General features: G+C 35.3%; 1 protein-coding gene across 1 annotated transcript in view; it reads left to right on the plus strand.

Moving 5' to 3' along the window:
• The window catches only part of PDE10A (phosphodiesterase 10A), a 174,384-nt gene that overhangs the window by 56,973 nt on the left and 94,565 nt on the right, over positions 1-22,846 (plus strand). Inside the window, 1 exon segment of the mRNA XM_017813754.1 lies at positions 17,541-17,669. Coding sequence (XP_017669243.1) covers positions 17,541-17,669 — 129 coding nt within the window.

The following is a 22,846-nucleotide window of genomic DNA, read 5'->3' on the forward strand; positions in this document are numbered from 1 at the left end:
GTTCCCTGAGTTTTTTTCATGTTCTGTTTCTTTGATTTAGAGGAAGTTAAAATAGATCAGAATATGTAGTAGATGCATGCCCTGAGCATGAAGAAAAGCAAAGCTCAAAGATTTTTTTTTCTGAATACTAAAGGAGAAATTTTTTTTCCCTGTTTGAATAGCAGGAGAAATGCTTGTCCCATTTACATATAGTCCTACATAAATCTCAAGAAATCTCTTAACAGTTGATCTCTAACTAAGGATTTTCATCTTTTTTTTTTTTTTTTTTTAATGAAGATGACCACAAACCAGAAGCCCATTAAGTTACTATGTGATATGTATGATAACTTGAAATAATGTAATATTGGCCATTAGTCTTTTAAATTATCTTTTAAATTCAAAGACATGCCATACTCTGTCACGGGAAAGCAGAATATCACTCTGATACCTTAGTTTACAGCTTTTGCTTAGTTAAAACTTTTCTTACTAGGATTACTTGAATTCCAGCTGATCTTTTTTTTTTTTTTGATCACTCTACAAAGCTTGTACTATATATATACATATATATATGTATATATATATATATAATGAGCATTTAGAACATAATTTCTTTGAGATAAAGAAAATGCTGAGGAATACAGTAGATTTCCAAAGAACATATTTCAAGTTCATATTATCGTCTAGCATAAACATCCATCAAAGACAAATTAAATCACCCTCTCCCTTCCCCAACTCCACCAAACTCCAGATATTTCATTTGCCTTTTGTGGTAATTTTAAGTTCAGGAACCATCCTCAACCTGTTTTATGGTTGATAAAAGGTTGATACGTTTTGTCAAAACACTTCAAAATGGATTTGACATTAACTGGAGAGCTCCAACAAATAAAATTTGCTGATTTTTTTAGAGAACTGTTAGAAAAAAATTGCCCTGTGCTTTTCCACTTCTATGCTTAATTGCAAAATTAATGCAAATAAGAGTTAATGTTACCTAACAGGTGTTGGACATTATGGAAGATTATATTGTTCTTTGAATTCTTTATTCAAGATAATTATTTTTTACACTAGTAAAATCACTCATTTTTTCATGTGTCGCATGGACTGATATTTGGGAAATAGTCTTCAGAAAAAGTGCTTCTTATGAACAGAGTGGGTTTTTTTTGATGTTATACTGTTCTTTTTCTGAAGAAAAACTGCAAGTGTTAATCCATATGACTCTCTTAGCAAACCTTTCAGGACAGGGAAACACGGATTGAGTTTTAATATTTTTATTTGTAAATTATGGTTTTACTAATATATTGACTATAGTTTTAAAAGTTCCTAATTAAGAAGTGCTCAATGAGGGATGCTTATGCACAAAACTGTTCTCGAAAGGCAGTTTTGACTCCACTATGTCTGTGTCTCTTTGGTGTCATTTCAGCTTGATTAAGTAGCCTTCTTAGGCTGAAAAACACTGCTTGATTTCACCTTATTTTTGCTTTGCCTGACTCTAAGGAAGCTCATGTTACTTGTAATGTATTTTCCTTAATGGTTTGCCAAGTAAATTGATTAGTAAGTGTTTCTAGTAAGGAGAAGTTAAGGAAAGAAGCATATGTCTGCATATTGCATAATAGAGGAATTCTGAGTGGCATAGAGATGTGGGCTTTCATCACTCACTTGTACTTTCTGGAAAATTCAGCTTTGTTGAAATAAAAGTACAAACAAATTAGTTCTAATAGAAAGATGAGTTATGAGTTAATAATTCGGTTTAAATTTTTCACAATTCTAAAGAAAATAAAGTACTAAGTAATAAAATTAAAAACAAACAAAAATGTCTCCAATTTTCATTCTCCTGTAAAGTTGTCTTTTTAATACTGATTACAAATAAAAGCAAATTTCAGCATGTTGGAATATTTATGTTTCTTGGTAAATTCTACTTTCCAGCTATTTATAAGAAACTAATTGGTTAGATTTGGATATTTTTAATAAGTACTTGTTTATGGTATCCAAAAAGCATCTTAGCTGATCTTTTCTGGACATTATGTACTTGTAGGTTAAACTGTAGCTACGTGGCCTCTCAGATAGCATACATTCATTCTACCACATTTTAGGCTGTAATTCACAATCATTGTAGACTAGAGGAGGTTATCAATGTTGCTGTATGAAGAGATCCTACCTTCCCTCAACCCAGGCTACTTATTCCTACCCTCATACTGTTCATTCTTTGCTACTAAATAAAGGTTCACATAAGTAGAGAGGATAACTTGATTTTGGCAAAAGCTGTTAATTTATGTTTTGGATTGGGTTTTATTTGTTTGTTTGGGGTTTTTGTTTGTTTGGTTTGGGTGTTTTGTTTGTTTTTCTGGTTAATTTTTTGTGTTTGGTTACTCATTCCAGTTCTGTGTGGTGCCTACTCACATAGAAGCTTCATTCCTTTACCTTCTTAGTCTTTGTACTCTCTGACCTGTGTTTATCCTCGTGCCTCTCAGGTTTTCTTTGGCATTTTCTATGTGCTTTCTTCTAGCTTTATTCTACCCATTTACTTAAGTGTTCATGTATGGAACCCTGTGACCTTTTCCTGCTGATAATATATCCGGTATTTCTTGAGCCTGTCTATCACACAAGAAGATGACTGTGCCTAAATAATTTGAGTCAATGCATTTTTCATTAGCCCTTTGCTTGCCTCTTTGTTCCTTTTACTAATCTCTGCACATACACACACACCCCTCCACACACACCTCCACCCAGTTAAAAATCTGTACGGATTAAAATTTCCCCATCTGCTGTCATACTAAGTGCACTCAACTTATGAAAATATTTAGTGTCTATTGACCTCAGAATACTTGGATATCTTGCAATGAAGAGTATGTGTCACAGTCATTTAAACATAAGCTTTGCAGGATTGCTTGTGTGCTGGAAAGACATGCCAGGGACTTGGATGAGTTTGGCTGTCAGGTATGTTCATTAGCTCGTGTAGTAATGTGAACAGCACCAACACTGCTGTTCACAAAATTACTAAGCCATTACTCTGAAAAATAATGTGACAATGGTACTAAAGGTGAAACAGTAATGTGCAGTTATTTATGACTGCTTTTTGTCATTGATACCATATCCCTGAGAGACCTCCTGCTGCCATTTTTCTTGCAGTACAACATGGAGTCACCTGGGTTTTCTCCAGATCTTTCATGCCACTGTCAGTTAAATTGAATAGTATTAAAATTTATATTCTCCAGCCTACAGAGTTTGCAGTCTTGGAGGCTTTCCCAGAGTGAATATGAAGAACTTTAAAAACATTGAAAGCTACCCATTTGTTAAATCTCTTTATTTTGTCTGATTTGAAATTTTTGAAGTCCTTTCTTTTACTTCTCCTATTTGGTATGTTATGATACATCTTTTAACTGGCTAGTTTTGGAAGTGGATCAGTCTGTTTTTGTGCTATTAATGTGATTATTAAGGTATTGTTTTAGAATTTTTGTTTTGTCATTCTAAGATATTGTAAGGGACCTATTATGATCTCATGAGCACTATTTGGTTGGCCAGTGAGCTGGACAGAAATCAGAATCTCAGCCCCCAGGACTGTAATACACTAAAGTGAAAATTTATTACCAGCCCTGTGCAAATATGCCCCAATTTCCTGTTTTAGTGTGTCCGTCTTATATGGACATCTTTATAGTTCTAGAGTGTTTTCTGAATGTAGTCAATGGCCAAGTTCAAGTAGGCTTTAGATGAAACCAGATTATTACAAACTGATTATTGCAAGAGATTCTACCCGTAGTTTTTTTTCTTATTGAGTACTTTATCATCCTTGCCTGTGAAAAGTTTGCATAAATCATTATAGCAAAGACACAATGTAAAACATGCATTCTGTGAATTCGAGGTTTTTTATAAGGTGTTTCCTGAGTCCAACACATGCTCTCAGTTTTCATCTCCTGTTTTCCTTTTCACTTCTGTTCTTTCCAGTTCTTCTCCCCCCCTTCCCCCTTTTTCCTCTAACGATGCTTTTTAAAGGTGAACATGTGTTTATGAGCTACACTGTCTCCAAAACAAACAAAAGAGGGTGGGGAGATGATGAAGGGGAGGAGGACAGGGAAAAGATGCAGCTGCTCATTTTCAATTTTTGAAACTAGCCTTGGATCCTTAGCATTTGCTTAAGCTTTATAATAAAAACTAGGGGCATGACTGAAACATTGTGTTTCGTCTTTGTTTTACTGTGGTTGCCAACAAGAAAATCTTAAAATAGTAACAAATATATTATTTGAATTCCCGTCTAAAATAGTATCAATATAAGATGTTTTGCCAGATAAGATCGCATGTGTAGAGGATTGCCACAGCAGTGAAAGCTTTTGGAAAAACAGCCAATGCCATATGTTGGTTTTTATTCTGTGGTGCCAACATTCAAGTCAGTAAAAAGTATTTTAATTTATTTCACCTACTAGGAAGTAGAAATCCTTATGGCATTGGGTCCTGTAATTCTATTGAACCTGCACAAGCAGTGTACCCTCACACAAAGGCCAGCAGCATCCTGGGCTACATTAGGAAGAGCATTGCCAGCAGGTCAGTGGGTGATACTGCCCATCTCCCCAGCCCTACTGAAACACTTCTTGAGTGCTGGGCCCAGCTTTGTGCTTCACCAGTACAAGAGGCATATGGGCATAGTGGAATGAGTCCAGTGAAGGGCCATAAAGATGATTGGGACTGGACTGTTCAAACTGGAGAAAAGAGACTTGGGGAGTACTTGTGTATAAGTACCTTATAGAGGGGAAAGTAAAATAGATGGAACCAGCTTCTTCTTGGCAGATTCTCTAACCCTTAGAGGTTCTCAAAGCTGATGGGCCAGAGCTCTGAGCAACCCACTGTAGGTGACCCTGCTTGAGCAGAGAGTGGGTTTGGTGATGATCTCTAGAGATGCCTGCCATCCTCAGTGAATCTGCAATTCTTGTGTGCCTCTGATTCAGAGTTTTGCTGAAGCACTGGGCTATGTCAAATACCAGTGAACAAGTTGTATGTTCTCACATATTTTTCTGAGTGGTAACGTTAATGAAATAATATTATTAACACTATTAGGGAAAAAATTGTGGTTGAGGAACAAAGCTTGAAACAATGTGTGGAATGAAATATGTTTGAGGCTTTGTTGCACAACTCTTCACATGTTAGTGAGCTCTTACCCACATAAGTAGTCTCACTGACGTCAATAGGACTACTCCTATAAGTGTTCACCAGTGCAAATAAGGGTTGCACAATGTGTTCTTGTCTGTAATGTACAAGTGTATGTAACACAGTATTTAATTATCACTTCAGTACTCCTTTACTTCAGTGGCATATTCATTTAAATATCCCAAATTATACTGCTTTTCCTAGGCTGTATTTTACTGACATAGAGATATCAATACATCCATCACCATAAAATTGAGCAGAGATAGCATCTTGGAAAAATCCTCTTTCCTTCTGTTCATTTATACAGTTGAAAAAAAGAGCTGACAGAAAAAAGGAAAATAATTTTCTTCCTTTTTAGTATTTTAAATAAATTGAAGTTTCTAACTTTCTTCTGACAGTTTGATGGAGTCAGTGCTTTACTTTCAGTGCTTAAGTAGTCTGAAGGTAGACTTTCTATTCCCCATAAAAGAATTAAATATGGGTTTTTATTTTAAATGTCTTTCAAAGTTCAATTTTGTATAAAGAGGCATTTTTTATCTATATTTTATAGTAATAAAAAAGGTAGGGCTAAAAGCAGTTTCCGAGATCAATTATGTGTCACCAACTTTTTGTATTTCAACTTTATTGCTAAAACATCTGCTGTAGCACTTTTGGGGTTTGAGAGTAGGCTGTGTTGTACTCTCTAACATTCAAGTGATAAAGCCAGAGTGTCTGTCACAAAAAGTGATTTTTTTTTAAGACTTTTAGAAGCTTTTATTTTTTAATACTTCTTTTCTAGTTCTAAATATTGAAATTTTCGTCAAGGTGCTTGAATTAGGTTAGAGAGTCTTCTGGAACTACTGTAGGAATAGTTGAATAGTTGCATATGCATAGTTGGAATTAAATCTCTGGACTTGTGAAATGTTATAAGAATACAATGTTATAATATAGAAAAATGAGCCTGGTCCACTTTGTAAAGAGGATAGATGTTACTCATTCAGACCAGTGGCACCTTTACAAAGAGATGATCTATAATGCTGAAAACTCTTTTAAAGTAATTGTTAAAATAAGAAAGAAAAAACTGAATTGCCGGAAGCTAAAATAAGAAAAATTGATACTGAAATTAGAATGGGATTTTCAATTTTTATTTATTTAATAGGTACACTCATTTTGTACCCACCAGTAACTCAAAGAGACTAAATGAAAAATGTAACAAACTCTTCTACAGCTCAGTGTTTTATTTAAAATTGGATGTCTTTTTCAAAAAAAGGTGTGCATCAGTTCAACCTTCAATTTATTAGGCATAATGTACATCTAGCAGACAACAACCTTTTTGTTAATCAGTAGGTCAGGATCTTGACAGTGCTTTCTATCTGTCCTGAAACAAGTGAACCTGTAAATATCATGGCTAGTCTTTAGATCAAATAAGAATAGCACCTTGCAACCTGTTCCTTCCATACTTTCTGAAGTCTTCCATTCAACAACTTGTCAGGCTTGTGCATAGTAATCTTTTTGGATTTCAGTAAAGCTTTTGGTACTGTCACAGGATCCTTCTGGACAAAATGTCCAGCACACAGCTGGATAAACACATCATGCAGTGGGTAAGCAACTGGCTCACAAGTAAAGCACAAAGAGTTATATTGAATGGGGTAACATTAAAGTGGTGTCCTGTAGGGTTCTGCAGGGCTCCATCCTCAACCTCAGCCCAGCCCAGTTCTCTTCAACATCTTCATTAATGACCTGGACACAGGACTAAAAGGAATACTAAGTAAGTTTTCTGCTGAAACTAAATTGGAATGAGCTGTTGACCCCTTTAGGGCAGAGAGGCCCCGCAGGGAGACTTCAACAAATTAGAGATGGGCAACTGTATGAAGTTTAACAAGGGCAAGTGCCAGACACTACATCTAGGATAGGGCAATCCTGGTTGTGTGTATAGACCAGGGAATGAGAGGCTGGAGAGCAGCACTGTGGAAAGGGACCTGAGGATCCTGGTTGATGGCAAGTTGAAAATGAGTCAGCAGTGCCCTGGCAGCCAGGAGGGCCAAGACTGTCCTGGGGTGCGTCAGGCACAGCATAACCAGCTGTTCAAAAGTGGTGGTTGTCCCAGTTTACTCTGCACTGGTGCGGCCCCACCTTGAGTACTGTCTGCAATTTTGGGCACCACAATATAAAAAAGATATTAAGCTCCTAGAGAGTGACCAAAGGAGGGCAGTGAGGATGGTGAAGGGTCTGCAGGGGAAGCCCTTTGAGAAGTGGCTGAGGTCATTTGGTCTGTTCAGTCTGGAGAAGAGGAGAACTCATTGTGGTCTTCAACACCCTCATGAGGGAAGTGGAGGGGCAGTCACAGGTCTCTTCTCTCTGATGACCTGAGGGAATGGCCAGAAGTTGTGTCAGGGAAAGTTTAGGTTGAATATCAGGAAAAGATCCTTCATCCAGAAGGTGGTTGGGCACTGAAACAGGCTTCCCAGGGAAGTGGTCACAGCACCAAGCCTGACAGAGTTCAAGAAGCATTTGGACAATGTTCTCAGGCACATGGTGTGACTCTTGGGGTGTACTGTGCAGGGCCAGGAGCTGAACTTGATGATCATGATGGACTTCTTCCAACTCAGCATATTCTATGATTCTATGATAGTACAGTTACAGACTATGTGAAATTCTTCAGTTAAACTGACATGTATTTTTCTATATGTTTTATTTTAGCCACCATGTCTAGCAAAATGCTTGACTAGCACTGTTTATTTTTTGAAGAGCTTGCTTCCCGTGAACCGGATCAAACCTTTCTGGATGTGGATAGATTTCTTCTTATTAGGACTTTTTAGTGACTGACTTCTCTGGATTTTGTACTTTCTCATTTTGTAAAGGGATGTTTACTGTGTTTCTTTTTAAACATCCTAATACTATAAGTTTGGAGGGGATTAAAAGAAGAATGACAAATCCTGCTGTGTGGTGCTGCAGATATGGCCCTAGCACCTCCAAAGTAGGGTCCAGACTTGCTGCTAAGTAGTACGTTATTTGACTATGTGTAGTTGTTATTTAAGAAGAGCATGTGCTCTGGGAAACTTTCTTAAAATGTCTACTAATCTAAGTGTTAAGATGAAGTGGGATGCTCCTTTCAGAAGGAAGAACACTCTCTGTTTCCTATTTAGTGAAATGACAGAGTGAGACTTGGCACAGGCATACAGTATATCTCAAAGGAGGTTTCATCATAATGGATCTTGTTTATGGAATAAGTTAAGTAACACTTTAAGTGAACAGCACTGTAAATTTATATTGGTAAGTATATTATAAAGTGTTTACAGAACTTCATTCACAGGAGTTCATTTTAAGAAATAAATGAGCTGTAAAACATCAGTAATAAAGACAGTGGGGCTACTCTTAAGCCAGAAGAATTTACAAAAAAAGGGAGCTACTCCAGGATCAGGTGTCAGGTGGGAGAAGACATTACATCAGCCAGAAGGTATTACCGGAGAAGTCATAAATCAAGAACTTGGTCCCAACACCTGTTCTCAAGGGAAGAGTTAAGGCATTCTTACCTTGCTTAATCATTAGATTTTAAGTACTTTAATTTGCAGGTGTATATGCTCTTTTCAGAGATTATGTGCAAGTTCTGAGTGACTTGACATTTTTCATAATGAGTTATGAATGAACTGTATTTTAGTACTTTTCACCTTCAAGATACGTGTTACTGTTCAGGTATATTTTGGGCAGAAGACAAGGTAACCTGGCTCTGTGTGTTGCACAAGAGAAGAAAAAAACCAAATAATTATACTGATATGTCCCTTATACATCTACAAATACATTTTAACTTACTTCAGTGTAATGTGTTAATTAGAAATAGGTTGATAATTATTTTTATCAGTAACCTTGATGATACATAGCTTTCTCCTCAAGGAAGTATTTGAAATTATTTGATTACAATTTGCAAGTCCTAAAGCATGTCTGTAGTCCATTTGTTAGCTGTTTGCAGAGTGTTAATTAAATTTCCAAATTTGGTCCCATCATGCACCTGGAAGGTGAAAAAAGCTTGTTACAGACCCCTCAGAGTTACTGCAATGTGCTAATGAGAACTGGAGAGAAGCTACTCTCAAACCAGGAAAGTAAGTCAGAGTTTTAGAAAGCCTCATACATCAACTAGTGGATGATATTACAGCATAACAGTATACATGCAGGATTATGCCATTCAGGCAATTTGAAGTGTGTTTTGAAACCCTATGAAAAATAATTATTCAAATTGAGAACGCATTCACCCCATTAGGCATACATATAATTCCTGTGGAAAGATTATAGGTCTTTTAGCTCTAGCTAATGAAAACTGATTTCATCAACAGTTTGATATGACATTTTGCTTTTTAACTTAATACTGAAGGAGCGCTCAGAGCTGCTAGTACTGTGCAGATCTTGAGTGCTAGATTTTGGGAGACATGAACAGTTGAGTATCTGCAGATGTCTAGGGCTCAAGCTTGCAAGATGCTGATAATATCAGGAAAAACACCATGGAAGTTGGTGGAAACTAAAGGCGGTTATGTCCGTGCCTTGCTCATCATCTGGCATGTTCAGGTACAAAGGCACATCCGTGGCTATTTCATCAGGAATATGGGATCTGAATTATGGGAAACAGGATGCAGTAGTTGTTGGTATTATTTCTGTATGAGCACATTCCAGTTCTGTTTAGCTGAGCTAGTCTTTATTTTGTCTCTCTAAAACTTTAGCTGCTGGCACCATGGGTGAGATGTTGCGTTGCTGCTGCTCTCATCTACATGTATACAGAGCCTGGGGGTTTATACAGTAATTAGAGGCTGGCATAATTAAACATTCATCTTTTAATGAAGATTTTAAATGTTTAATGGTAAAATTTATTATATGGAAAACAAAGATATGCCCTTTTTAAATACCCAAAAATTTGGGTAGTGTGGTGTTTTCTGGTACTGTGTTATTGTTTTTCTCTGCTGATATGCTGGAGCTGTGTATTGTTTTTCCTCTAGCAATGCAGGCAGAAGTTGGAGGAGGAGGGGCAAAAAAGGTGAATGAAGCTGCTCACAGATAAGATGGTGAATTGATTTTTCAAGAAAAGAGAAATCAAGGGAGATTCGACCACTCTGATTGCTTCATGTTAGTGATTATACTTTTTGCCAGACCAGTAATGTCAGGTTTCAGAGAGTTTGGGCACTTGGTCACATTACATTCCTGTATACTTAAATGGATTAAGATAAAAAGTCTGACTTGAAAAGGATATTTCAAAACTGACTGTGCCTGTGGTTTTGAATCCTGATGCTTTGAACAAAGAAGGGATTGATTTAATGGGATTAATGCTTAATCCAAATGAAGCAATGTACACACATGCCTTGAATGCTTTTGAGAATAACTACAAATATCACTTATAAAGTTCTGTAGAAAAATACAGAGGTGATCTCTGTGTAAGAAAAAGATGGGACAAGACTGCTTTAAATAAAGGAGACATGCAAAGTGCTTCAGGATTACTTTCAGATATTTTTAAGTCTTCGTTTTTTTTACAAGTATGATACTTATTTTCGAGTGCTGATTTTGAAGAGGTGTTACATGTCTCTCTTCATAATTTTGATATTTCAGATGAGAAAACGTGTTTTCAAATTAGACTTTATTTTCTTTTATATTTGGGGTAAAGTTGTTTTCTGTTTCAGATGATGCTTTATCTTTATCACCATGATTTGATTTTTTTTTTGTTGGCTTGCAGATTTTCTGTGTGGCACAGTATATTGTTACTTACTTGGAGAAATTATGACTTTGCCCATATTTGCTGTGACTCTGTGCCCCTCTAACTTCAGGGAAGAATTACTTTTTTAACCAAACAAGCCAATATGTGTATGGTATTTTTTATTTGAATTACTTTTTAAATTTTCTTTTTTTAATGTTAGCAGATGCAAAAATTTCAACATTTATGATGTTGTAAAAGCTTTCTTGATACATGAAATTCATCTGATTTCTTATAATGACCAATGTATACACTCACAATGTGTTTTCAAAACATTGAATCCTGTCTAACTGGGTGAAAGGTATGTTATATGCACCAAAGACTGTTGCAAGGGTTTTAGGAAAAGCAATGGCTGCAGTCTTTCAGAGCGTAGTTGTTCTATAGAACGCTGACTCTCACAAGTATTAGGCTGGCTCATCAATTTTTGACCATTTGTCCCTGACTCCCTGTGTGCCCCCCAGCCTGGGAACCAGAAACTTTAGGTGAAAACTAATTCTTGCCCAATCATGAGGTTTTGGAAAAAAGACCAAATATCACAACACTAATGAAAAAATTGCAAGAATTGCTAATGATGTGTGTGACTCATGCTGCTAAATGGAGCAGATTTTTAAACATAGCTCTAGGCTTCAATTCTTTCAGCTCATTCACAGTCAGTTCTGCTTTATACTGAGCTCAGTGAAGCTATTCTCAGAGGAGAGTACAGTGTGACATAGATTAAGAGTCAGAGAGTGGAGCCATTAATCGATTCAGTACTACATAGGTTATCTAATATCTAAGAAATATTTAAAATGTTTTAGGCAGCATAAAAAGCTGGAAGGAAAAATATAACTGTCAAGTGATTTTTAGCTTTATTACTTTTTTTTTTTAAAGGAATTCTGTTGGAGACTGGCTTAAAGGCAAGGAATAATTACTAAAAATTGATGTTTGAAGGGAGTGTTGTTTCTTCATTTATTTTTGAACCCAGCTATGCTATATCTGAGCTAGTAAACAGTGCACAGGAGCATTCTTAGGTACTGGAATTGGTTTTTTTGTCTGGAATGGCTCTTGTCAGTGCCTTACCCAAGCCAGCTCATGATGTCCCAGGCAGGTCCCAAATGTTGCTCTGGAGTAGGGTCAGGCCAGGGATAATTCCAAGCAGGCAATCAACCTTTCTGTTTTCACTCAGCTTCATTGTTGGACATCAAGAAAGCCTAATAGTAAGGATGAAGGAGTTATAAGCCGCTTGGTTTCAAGTCAATGAACAGCCCTAGACATATTCAGTTTACTGGTATAGACAAACCTACCGTGCTTCTTTGTAGGACTCTAAAAATTTAAGCCTGTGAAGTGATTTTTAAGTTGCTGAATTTGTCACATCTGCTCAAAAAATCATTCTCTCTCTTAAGATAGAAGTAATAGTGTTTAAAGCTTTTGTTTTAAAGTGTTAATATTCAGTTATTTTCCAAAGAGCATTTTTCTGACATCTTAAGAGGACAGCAACATGTAAGACTGCATCTGTACTTACAGTTTCTGTCTCTCCTAAAACCTAACATAGACATTATGAGGCTTGTGTTAATCAACAGGGTGAATACTGATCACATTTATTATAAGAATCTTCCTATTCTGTAAACTTTGTCTCTTGGTATGCTTTATTCTTTACTGGTCATTCAAATATACATTTTTTTTGGAAACTGTCTTCATGCACTTGAGCCTTCTTGAAAAATGTTTGTGTCAGTACCTGTAAAATGATCTACCTGCATAGTACTCTCAGCTGCAATGAATGTTCTGTAATTTTCTCTTATTTAGTACTTTTTTTAGTGCTACAGATTTTCTTTTTCACTAATGAAGCTGTTGGTCTACTTACACTGGACAGTGGGAGATTGCTCTGTGAAAGCAGTTGATCTCTTTTAGGGTTCTACTTGATGTTATCACTAATGAAATATTGCAATTGTTGAAATGAAAACTTTACTGGTAGATCAAAAGGAGAGGCTAGACTTGAGCAGGCCACACAATCACTAAATCAAGCAGCCTGCAATACTCACACTGTCTTTGTATGAGACCCACAAATAGAGCTATTTTGGAAGGTGATGGTGCTGATTTTTTTGGTTTTGTTTGGCTTTTTATAGAAGTACTAAAAAAATCAGCCAAAGTTTTAGTTATGCTTTCAAAGTCCCAATGATCTAGTCCTGGCATACTGTTGAAATAAATAAAGAGTATATACAGTTTCCTGTGGTAGTTCATAATCTACACAAATAAGTATTCCTCTTTAAATAGTTCTATTAAACTTGCTAAATTATTCCAGGTAAATGTTTCTTTATTCTTTACCCTTAGCAAAATGAAGTGTGTTTTTAAAGTATTAGTCATAGGACCACTGAAAAAATAGCTATTTGTTGAACCGGACTATCATAATGTTTTGGCTTTCTAGTTTAAGGTGAAATGGCTGAACTGTCATATTTAGTAGCAATATTTTTATTTTCTATTGTTAGCTTAATTAAATAAAAAAGGGAAGAAATCCACTCATAATTCTGTCTTCAACTCTCTGTATTTCTGCTATTAATTTCAGTGAAAAAGAAACAATTTCTCATAGTTTGGGTAGGAAAAAACCCCCAAAACCAACACCCAAACACTCTTACACATAGTCCATTGAAAGCCAAAGAGTTATTTTAAAAACACAACCAAAAAACCCTCAAATTCCACCACTACAAAAAACAAACCCAAACCACAAACCACAAAACCAAAATTTTGATAGACTAGCATCAGCTATGCCAAATAACATGAAATGCTCGAGCCTCAGGCGTATGCAAAGTGGAAAAACAGGGCTATGGTTTTTTGTTAGAGTGCATCAATACATCAGTTTATAGAAATACTACAAGTAAACACAATTGTTTTTCTGTCATATTGTTTACCCTTCTCGCTCCTAACATCCCAGGATGATTGTCCCAGGCCTTCTTCTGATGAAGGAATTGCCTCTTGGGTGGTGTTGGGAGGACAGGCCATCTTCTACTCTCTGCTTTGCACTGAGCTTTGCCAGCTTTACATCATCCTACCCTGTAATAAATGAGATACACAAAAAAACACAATAAGGTGAACCACTTGCATAAAACCCAGCATTTATTGAAAGGTTGTATTTCCATTTACTGTTCAAACAGGAGTAGCCCAGAAACGTAAAAATGAAATCAAACCCACCTTGATTAAAGTTTTCAATGCACATGAATAAACTTTTAAAAGCAGATGGTATGGCCAAAGAGAACATATTTCAAATTGAGATTTACACAACCTAAATGGTTGTGCTGGTCACAAAATGAGGAGCTGCTGAGCTGGCACAAGTGTCAGGCAGCTGGAGCTGTTTCTTTGCCCGCTTTTTGTTCAGAGGGAAATGAAAAAGAAGAGCTTATCTTGATACATGTGTATACTTTTGCATGATATTTTTATCTTCATTTTCATTATTTAATGACAAATTAAAAACAAATAATTAACACGTACATAAAACTTGACAAATAGCAAACTGTGTCAGAAAGATATCAGCCCTGAAATGTGATTTTAGCATATAGACCAATGCAGTTATGAATGTGTGCCCTTCTGTCTTTTCCTTTGTTAGACACCCTTGATATATACACTTGATGCTCTATACAAGAACTGATGAACAAGAATGAGAGAAGTCCTGGCATTACTGGAGATGATGGAAAGTAGTAGTGAGGGAAGAAGGAGGAGTGGAGGAATATTTCTAATATGAATGCATGTAGAAAAGTTTGCTGCCTCAAATGCTTAAGACCAATACAGTAACGGAATAACCAGCACTGGCTCATGTTATTTTTGTTTGTAATTCTGTAAATGACACCTGAATGGTATGATAAACTTTTGGTTCCTAAATTTAGTGTGTTATGGTCCTCTTTATTTAAATGTTATTAATCATTGCCTCTGAATTCTCAAATAGTTATTTTTTCATTGCTAAGAATTAAAGAATTGCAGCACTTCAGTAGAAAGGTTGATAATATTCAGGAAAAATAAAATACATGTACCATAATTATTCAGGAGCACGTGAATACTCAAGAGAGCATGTTGATCTTTGAACCTATACATGATGTTAAGTAATAATCGTATTCTAATGTACATCTTATAATGTAGAAGGCATTATATCCGCCATAAAATAATTGTTTCTGCGCAGCTGTAAAACAATTTAACATTCAAGCATCTTTACAACACTTAGTGTACATAAAAGCCTTAGTGTACATATAACACAAAACATTTAAATTTCTTCTGAAAGACTGCTTTCTATTAATGTTACATTTTGTGAAGTTACAATGTTTTCCTGCTAGTTTTGGTTGTGGAGTTTGTGTGTATGATTGTAGTGGGTGTTTTTCAATGCAGCAGGCTAACAGTTGGGAGCTGACTGATAAGTCACCTTTAATCTATGTAGAAAATAGGTTTAAGTTACTCTTTTTAAACTCTGCAAATATAGTTGTAAATCCTGTTCTGCTTGCTCCCATCTGCAAATCTGGCATTGAAAAAGCACATCTGCACAGATGCCTTTGGTGAAATAAAGATGGGTAATTTAAAGACTGTTGTAGGATTTCTTATATCAGCTTCATGAATCACTTTTCCATATAAGGTTAAGGCAGAGTTTTTACCTTTAGGTTGCTGAAGTTGCATGATATCTGGAAATTAAACTTGAGACATATAGACTGAAGTCTTATCTCAAATTTACATTTTATTGAATTTTGATGTGTATATTACAAAAGCAAAAACTTATAAAGGTTTGAATCAAGAAAGAAAGTTAAGTTTATTTTCACTGAAAACACAAACCAACTCTTGTAGAATTTCAGTTGCTAATTTTACAATCTTTTCAACTTCTAGTTTCTTACTAGAAACAAAAAGTGTTTGTTTGCAGTCTAAAGACAATTTGGAAGTAGCAGGCATTTTGTGACAACCCTGTATTGGTTATTTTTCATTTGGAACTTTAAAGGCAGATAAGTTTTAATGACTTTTTGATGGTTAAATCTGCTAAATTTTTAAAACATTGTAGTTGTTATGAACAATTCTTAAAAAACATTTCTTTTTCAAATTTTATTACTATGAAATTAGAAATACTTACTTTTCCAAGGTATTACATTTTTCTTAGTTGAGCAAATTGCAAAATTATATTAATGAGTCTGATTTTTCAGGATGCAGGGCGATACCTGTATTGGCTCAAAAATCTACTTATTCATTTAGCACATATACTTCTTTATAGATGCACTATGACCTAAATTTACAAGCTATCACGTAAGGCCAAACAATCATAATGGGGTTTTACTTGTTTTCACTTAACTTGCTGATCACCTACAGGTCTTATTGATTTAGGAAGAACCTTTTCTTCTCTATTAATGAAAATCAGGATGCTCAGTTAGCTTATTCAAGTAATCCAGATCTGGTGACTCTTGCCTGCAAATGTCAATGTTGTTATTTGAGGCTATGATATCCAACAGGAACTGCCACCTCTGTGGATTAAGAGAAGGGGTACTTTAAACCAGATATGAGCTGGTGGGGGCTGGCAGTTGGTGTAGGGGGAGTGGCATAGTAGTTTGTTTTCTGGTATTGCTTCCTAAAGGCTTTCATTGTAAACGTCTGTAAGATATCTTAAAGATTACCATCATTGACTGGCATTGAAATTGTACTACAGCTGTTTTCATCACGTTCTGATACTGCACAAAGCATAAAATAGGAAAATCTATCTTATTTTATAGCATGAGTACTTTCCAAAAGAGGTCAGTGTTGTTTGACCTGAACAACCTGAACAACGTTTTTTTGCTGAACCTTGGCTGCTTTCTGTGGAGAATTTGCTATTACACTTAGATACACCCAACACAAGAGAAGACAGCATATTTAAAGTCGTTACACTTGTTGTTGCTCCTCTTCCCTTCAGATCTCATTAAGGCTTTTGTGCTTGGGGTGCCTATTCTCTCTATGGGAGCCAGGCCCCTTGGACAGGTGCTATTCTTTTCTGCCTCCCTCTTTGGAAAGCCTCAGCACTACTGGGTTCACCTCCTTGCTGCTGGTCATTTTGTTTGGGGGAATTGTGAAGTTTTTTTTATTTATGTCAGGGATCCGAAATTCTGCATTTTGCTTCTTTTTCCAAAATGTTTGCTGGAGTTATCTTTTTGTTACAGATATTGTAAAGGCCTTTTATCTGCAATTATTTTTATTTCGATAACTAAATTGCTAAAGTAATGGAAGCATACCTGTGAAAGTAGTTTATACATTTAAAGTTAACTGAAGTAATTCCAGTACTTGAAAATTGTGTATGATTTTGGTGTTGCATAACAGTTTGTGTTGATTTTGCTGCCATTCGCAGTGAGAATACTGCATTTGATGCTTTACAAGACATACCAGTTCACTTTCTTCTATCTCCTTCTAACCACATTCTTTATCGATAAATCATCTTACATATGGTGGAAATAAGTACTTTTATAGTCACAGTCATAGTCATAAATTCCTACCTGGCTATTTCTGCCAGGTACTGTTTACCTGTACCCCTCTAGGGCACGTTTTTTACATTGTATCTTGTATGGATATGCTTTGCTTCCACTATTTTCTAAATGACAGCTCATTTTTTTCTTACTGGGTATTTCTCTCTCTAGGAGGAGACAATTTAAATAGTCATGTGTTCAATCAGTGTGTTAAAAAAAAGAATATTGATTCTTGCTCGTCTCTAGGTATTTTTTCTTGTGAGGGAGTTCATAATGTAATCAATTAATATTCTCTCTTTCAGGTTTAACAGATGAAAAAGTGAAGGCGTATCTTTCTCTTCACCCCCAGGTACTGGATGAGTTTGTGTCAGAAAGTGTAAGTGCGGAAACTGTGGAAAAATGGCTAAAAAGGAAAAATAACAGACAAGAAGGTAAGTCCTTTTCATTTGCAATTAATAGTTAGTTTTGAACAACTCAGTTATTTTTAGATTTAGAAAGGAAACCTAGTTTTGGTAAAACTTGACTGTTATAATTTTTATATTTAGGTTCTACAATTTTTTTAAAGGTAAAAAAACCCCCTTTTTTATATTTTCAGCCTTTTGGTATTTCTATTTTGAATTATTTTGGTATTCATTTTGGAAGTTTAGTTTACCCATTTTAAGTTGCAAATACTGTTCTGTCAATCTGCAATGTCTGTTTTGAGAACATAACTTGGACTTCTTGGATCTAAAATTGATAAGTTTATAAATTGATAAAATTATGCAGGATGTGCAGGATGTAAGCCTCAGTAAATTACTGGATATACCATCTCAAAGATTACTACTTGCAACATATATTAAGTCAATTTTAGATAGGAATATTCACACAGAGGTTATAAACCAGTGTGTTGAATTCTAGAGGTGTTTCTGTTGGGTTGCTTTAGATAAAAGACCTCACTAAACAGACCCAGAAGACATTTTTATGAGTCGGCTTGTATTGACAACATCTGTAAATTTTGTAATCACCTTAAATTTTGTGAGATTGTGTACAAACATAAAATTCTTGCATTGCTAACAATGATTTGAAATGTACTAGGTAAAATGCAAAAGAGGAAATTACCAAGGTGAGGGAAGAAACCCTGATTTTGCTTTGAATGTGAATTACTTTGTGGCTGACTTCTAAGGTGCTTGAGGTTTAAGTTCTGGTGATGCTTCTCACTTTAAAAAGAGGGGCTAGGATGTGGGCAAGGGACAGAATCATACTGAGCCAGATTTCTGATGGTGATGACTATATCTGATATTAAGGTAGCAGTAAATTATTGTTGATGTAAAGAGATTACCTAGTGGAAGAAGTATATAGCAATAGACCATCAGTTTACTGTATCTTTGTAGTTTACAAACTGCAGCACTGCAGGATGCTTATTGTTATAGTCCACAAAGGCAATCAGAAAATCAATGTTATGAATCAAGGGAATAAGTTGTGACAATGCTTTTTGTAAACAGAAGATTAAAAAAAATGTTTTAGTGTTACCAGAAATTCATATTGTTTATTTTTAAGAACTATGTTCATTTAAAAATGATGATTTTACTCTAAGACACTTGAAATTGCCATAAGAAATCATTTGTGTATGTTTATAGTCTGAGTCAAGGATCTGGGTGCTAAAACTGAATGAATGCTTCGGATGATTTTCATCTTCAATATTCTTATATTGCTAAGTGGAATTTATTAGTTCCTTTGTTGCTCAAGGTTTCCAATTTTTGGGGAGGAGGAGAGAATTGTGTGAACCGAAGATACATTTTTGTGGAAATCCTGATGAAACTTTTTGAACCAACTGCAAAACCAAAGTAACTGCTGACCATTGTCTCAGCGAAGTTTGAACATGAATAGCTGCAACAGTGTGATTTGCCTGGTTTTTTTCTTAGACTTTAAAACTCATATATTATGGCTAATTCTCCTTAAACTCGTATTAAAACTGTCAAGCAATAGTTGTGCTATCATTATCATTCAGCTTCATATCTGATATCATCAAACAAATCTTTCTGCCTTCCTGCCACTTCCCTTTTGCTGACAGTGATCTTTAAGGTGGCCGTATTTGTTACATTACGGGCAGTTATGCAGATGTGACTTCCTTAGTGTTGGATTTTAGTTAAAAATAAGCAGAACCAGATTTAAAACTACACTTGCCAAGTCAAAAAGAATAATTTGAATGCATTTTGTTTATAGAATGAAACAGATACTGATGAACCTTCTCTGTGGTTTTCTTCTAGAAAGATAAAGTCTATAGCCATATAAAATCTCTCTGATAAGAAAACAGCCTAATTTTACAGAATGCAACATTTTTAGAAAAGCAATTTGTTAGATGATTTACTCAGTTTATGTTATGTATGTACAAATTCTACTACCTGAGTTATGGTGGCATTGAGAAATGAGGAGGAGAGGATGGAACTGAATCTTTTGGTATCAGCATGGATGTGTGGTGACTTAAAATGACTAAGTAGCCTCAGTAACTTTACATCAGTAGGGGTATAATTTTCCCTCTATCCTCTTGCTTTAATGTAGTCTACTCTATGAATGTTCACATCATGTAATGTGATACAGACAAAAAAGTAAGCTTTGTTTTTATTAGAAAGTTGCCAGGCAGGCAAAATGCTTTTTTGAGGTCTCTGGCTTAGTGTCTGTACTCTTACACATTGGTGACGCAGAACAGTCATTAACCTATATGCAGAAATTGTGTCCTGCCTGATTTACAGACATCCAGCTGTGTGTACTCTTCAGCCAGAAGTCAATGGGCCTGCAGCCAGGGTAGTTTATCTGAATTTCATTAGCATGAGCATGAACTGAAATGTCCGATTTGGACTTAAGTGAACCAAAATTTATCCGTGACAGAGATTCACTGAATTAGTTACTTTAGATGGATCTTTTTTTTAACCTAAAATATTAAAAAGGAAGGAAATCAGTAAATACCATACTGTTTAAGGTGTAGCTATATCCCAAAACATAATGAGTTGTGTATGACATCTTGTATCTATCACAGTAAATGTTATATTGAAAGTTGCTCACGACAGTTTGGTAGTGATGGTGATCTACCTGGGATTATAAGATACATTTTTCTTTACCCTCTTTTTATTTTTCTTTTTCATGGTATATTGGAGAAAACCTGCAAGGGTGCCAATGGGAAGGAATGCTGCCTGATATTTGGGTATTCACTGCAACTTTTTGAACTCTGACTATTATTTACCGATAAAATACGTGCTCAAAACACACCCAGGCCTTGTATTGTTGCACACAGCATTTCCAAACGATTCTATTTGTAATAAACAAACACTTGAGTTTTAATTTTTTTTCTATCCAGATAATGTCTGAATTAATCTTCCAGAAGAACTTTTCCAGATGCCTAGATATAATACTCATAGAACTCACAAGACTTCTTCCATTGTCCCCTTCCACACCATTCAAGCAAAAGTAGCAGATGATTGTAGCAAGAGCCATATTTTGGAAGCTTTAGGCTCTGCTGCTGGATAGATCCTCATCTCCCAACAAATTTCTCAGAAAAATATTTATGAATTCCAATCTTAATTATGTTATTTGAAGCTTCACTGCCACAACACTGAGACTAAGCACATAGATTATAAGTCAGATGTGCATCTTTTACACTGCTGATACTGAATTTCATAGATATCTTTCCTAATCTTTTTAAAGACCTTTTTTTATAGGAAGAAAAAGGAAACTGTACAGAATTTGAAAGCTGCCTATCACTTAACATAATTATTGCTTCCCAAGACCCTCATGTTCATCAAAGTGCATGATCATGTGCTTAATTAATGCTGTATATGGACACATTAACAGCTTTATACATTATTTTCTTCCAGCAATACTTGCCCAAAACAGGAAAGCTATGTATAGTGGGAACTTAAGGTGCTTTGCTACCATACAAATGCTGTTGTTAGGTAATTCATAAATACAATTTAAAAGAAGAATTAAAGAGAAAATAGTACATTCAGTACAGGGTACAACACAGATTATGTTCAGAAGTTACTGTCTATTAAGTGCAGTGGACTTACTGCATTTCCAGGAAGCTGAAATTTCATAATTGATCTGAAAAAAAAAAGAAAAAAGTGAAGAAATTAGAAATTGCTTGCTTAATATGACATTATTATGATATTGCTGTAATTTTTATTTGGGTTGTATAAGCCCTCAATGAGATATCGTTTTTCCTAGGCTTTGAAAAACATTAAGATTAATTTTCTTAGGATAAGCCTAAGGTATTGCCATTCTACTATTAATATTATCTTTTATGGACTTCATAAAGTAATACTCTGCTGTAACCTGCTGTACATTCAAGAGAATGTATTATGTAATGTGACAAAAATATTTAGCATTTTCTGATATGTCCTTACATAAGTTGTTTAAACAGAAACATAAAATGGCTTTTTAAGTAATTTCACATATATTCATTTTTCTGGACTGTTTTTTCCTGCTATGCTTTCCTGTATCCAGGGTTCCAGTTAGTGCTAAATAAATGCTATTTGATAGCTATGATGTTGATATGGTGCAAATGATTAAATGAGTGTATTCGGTTGTTTCAGTTAAAGGACATTTGTGAACATTCAAAGTAATTTTTGTTTTTTATTTATCATTACACAATAAATTCACTTATAGTTTTATGCTATTACTGTGAGCAGTCTGCCTGACTGCTTTATAAAGGGTAGTTTTTCATTAGTCATTTAAATTCATGATTTTCTCATGGTGTATCTCATTCTTATGGTGTTTCTTCTGAAGCAACTGTTTGTCGATTCAGAATTCAGATTAAGTCTTGATTCTGTTCTATATTTAGCTCAGCAAATTCACTTTTCACCCTTTTCCCCCTTCCTTTCTATGTGCCCTAGAAGTGGACAAAGATGACAGTTAGATGTGGTGCATTTGGTAGAGGACTGGAATCAGTTATCTCTGAATATATTCCTTCCAATCATTTGAAAACTCTGTAACTTCCCTAGAGTAGCTTTTAGTGAGCTAATTGAGTATAGAAAGGATAGAGCTCTGTGCAGGTTTCTTTTTCTTACTTTATAGTATGTGCTGAGTTGAAGGTTTTGGTGACTGAGCTGGTTTATTTAAGACTGATCCGTTCTGTGATCTTTAGACACAGAAGCTTTTTTTTTAGTCCGTTTTTCTTAACTGGAGAAGGAACTGGAGGAATAGGATCTGTGGCAAGAGACTTTGTCATACCCAGACTTTGAGACTATATATAAAGAGAGAATTTGTTTACTAGTCCCTTCAGACTAATACTAAAAGAAAAATTGTACTAGGCTGCATTGTTGATATATAAAAAAATAAAAGTTCTGTACAGAAAATGGTTTATTTTCTGGTGTTGCAGTTCCAGGTTTTAAGGTATCAGCATAATGGACTTTAAAGTTTGCTACCGTTCTTGAGAGGCAAAATAGTGAGTTTTGGAGAGATATTGATATGTGGCTCTATTTAGGGAGCAAGTCTGTACTTAAATATTTATAGTTAAGCAATACTGAAGTACAAATTTCTACATTAGATCGTATTTATTCCATTATTTACTCTTTTAATTATGTTTTTAATTCTGGCTTTTAAAAGATGGTGTGTAGAGGAACATTGTTTGCACTTT

Source organism: Lepidothrix coronata, unplaced genomic scaffold (assembly GCF_001604755.1).
Source record: "Lepidothrix coronata isolate B3197 unplaced genomic scaffold, Lepidothrix_coronata-1.0 Scaffold42, whole genome shotgun sequence".
NCBI classification, from domain to species: domain Eukaryota; kingdom Metazoa; phylum Chordata; class Aves; order Passeriformes; family Pipridae; genus Lepidothrix; species Lepidothrix coronata.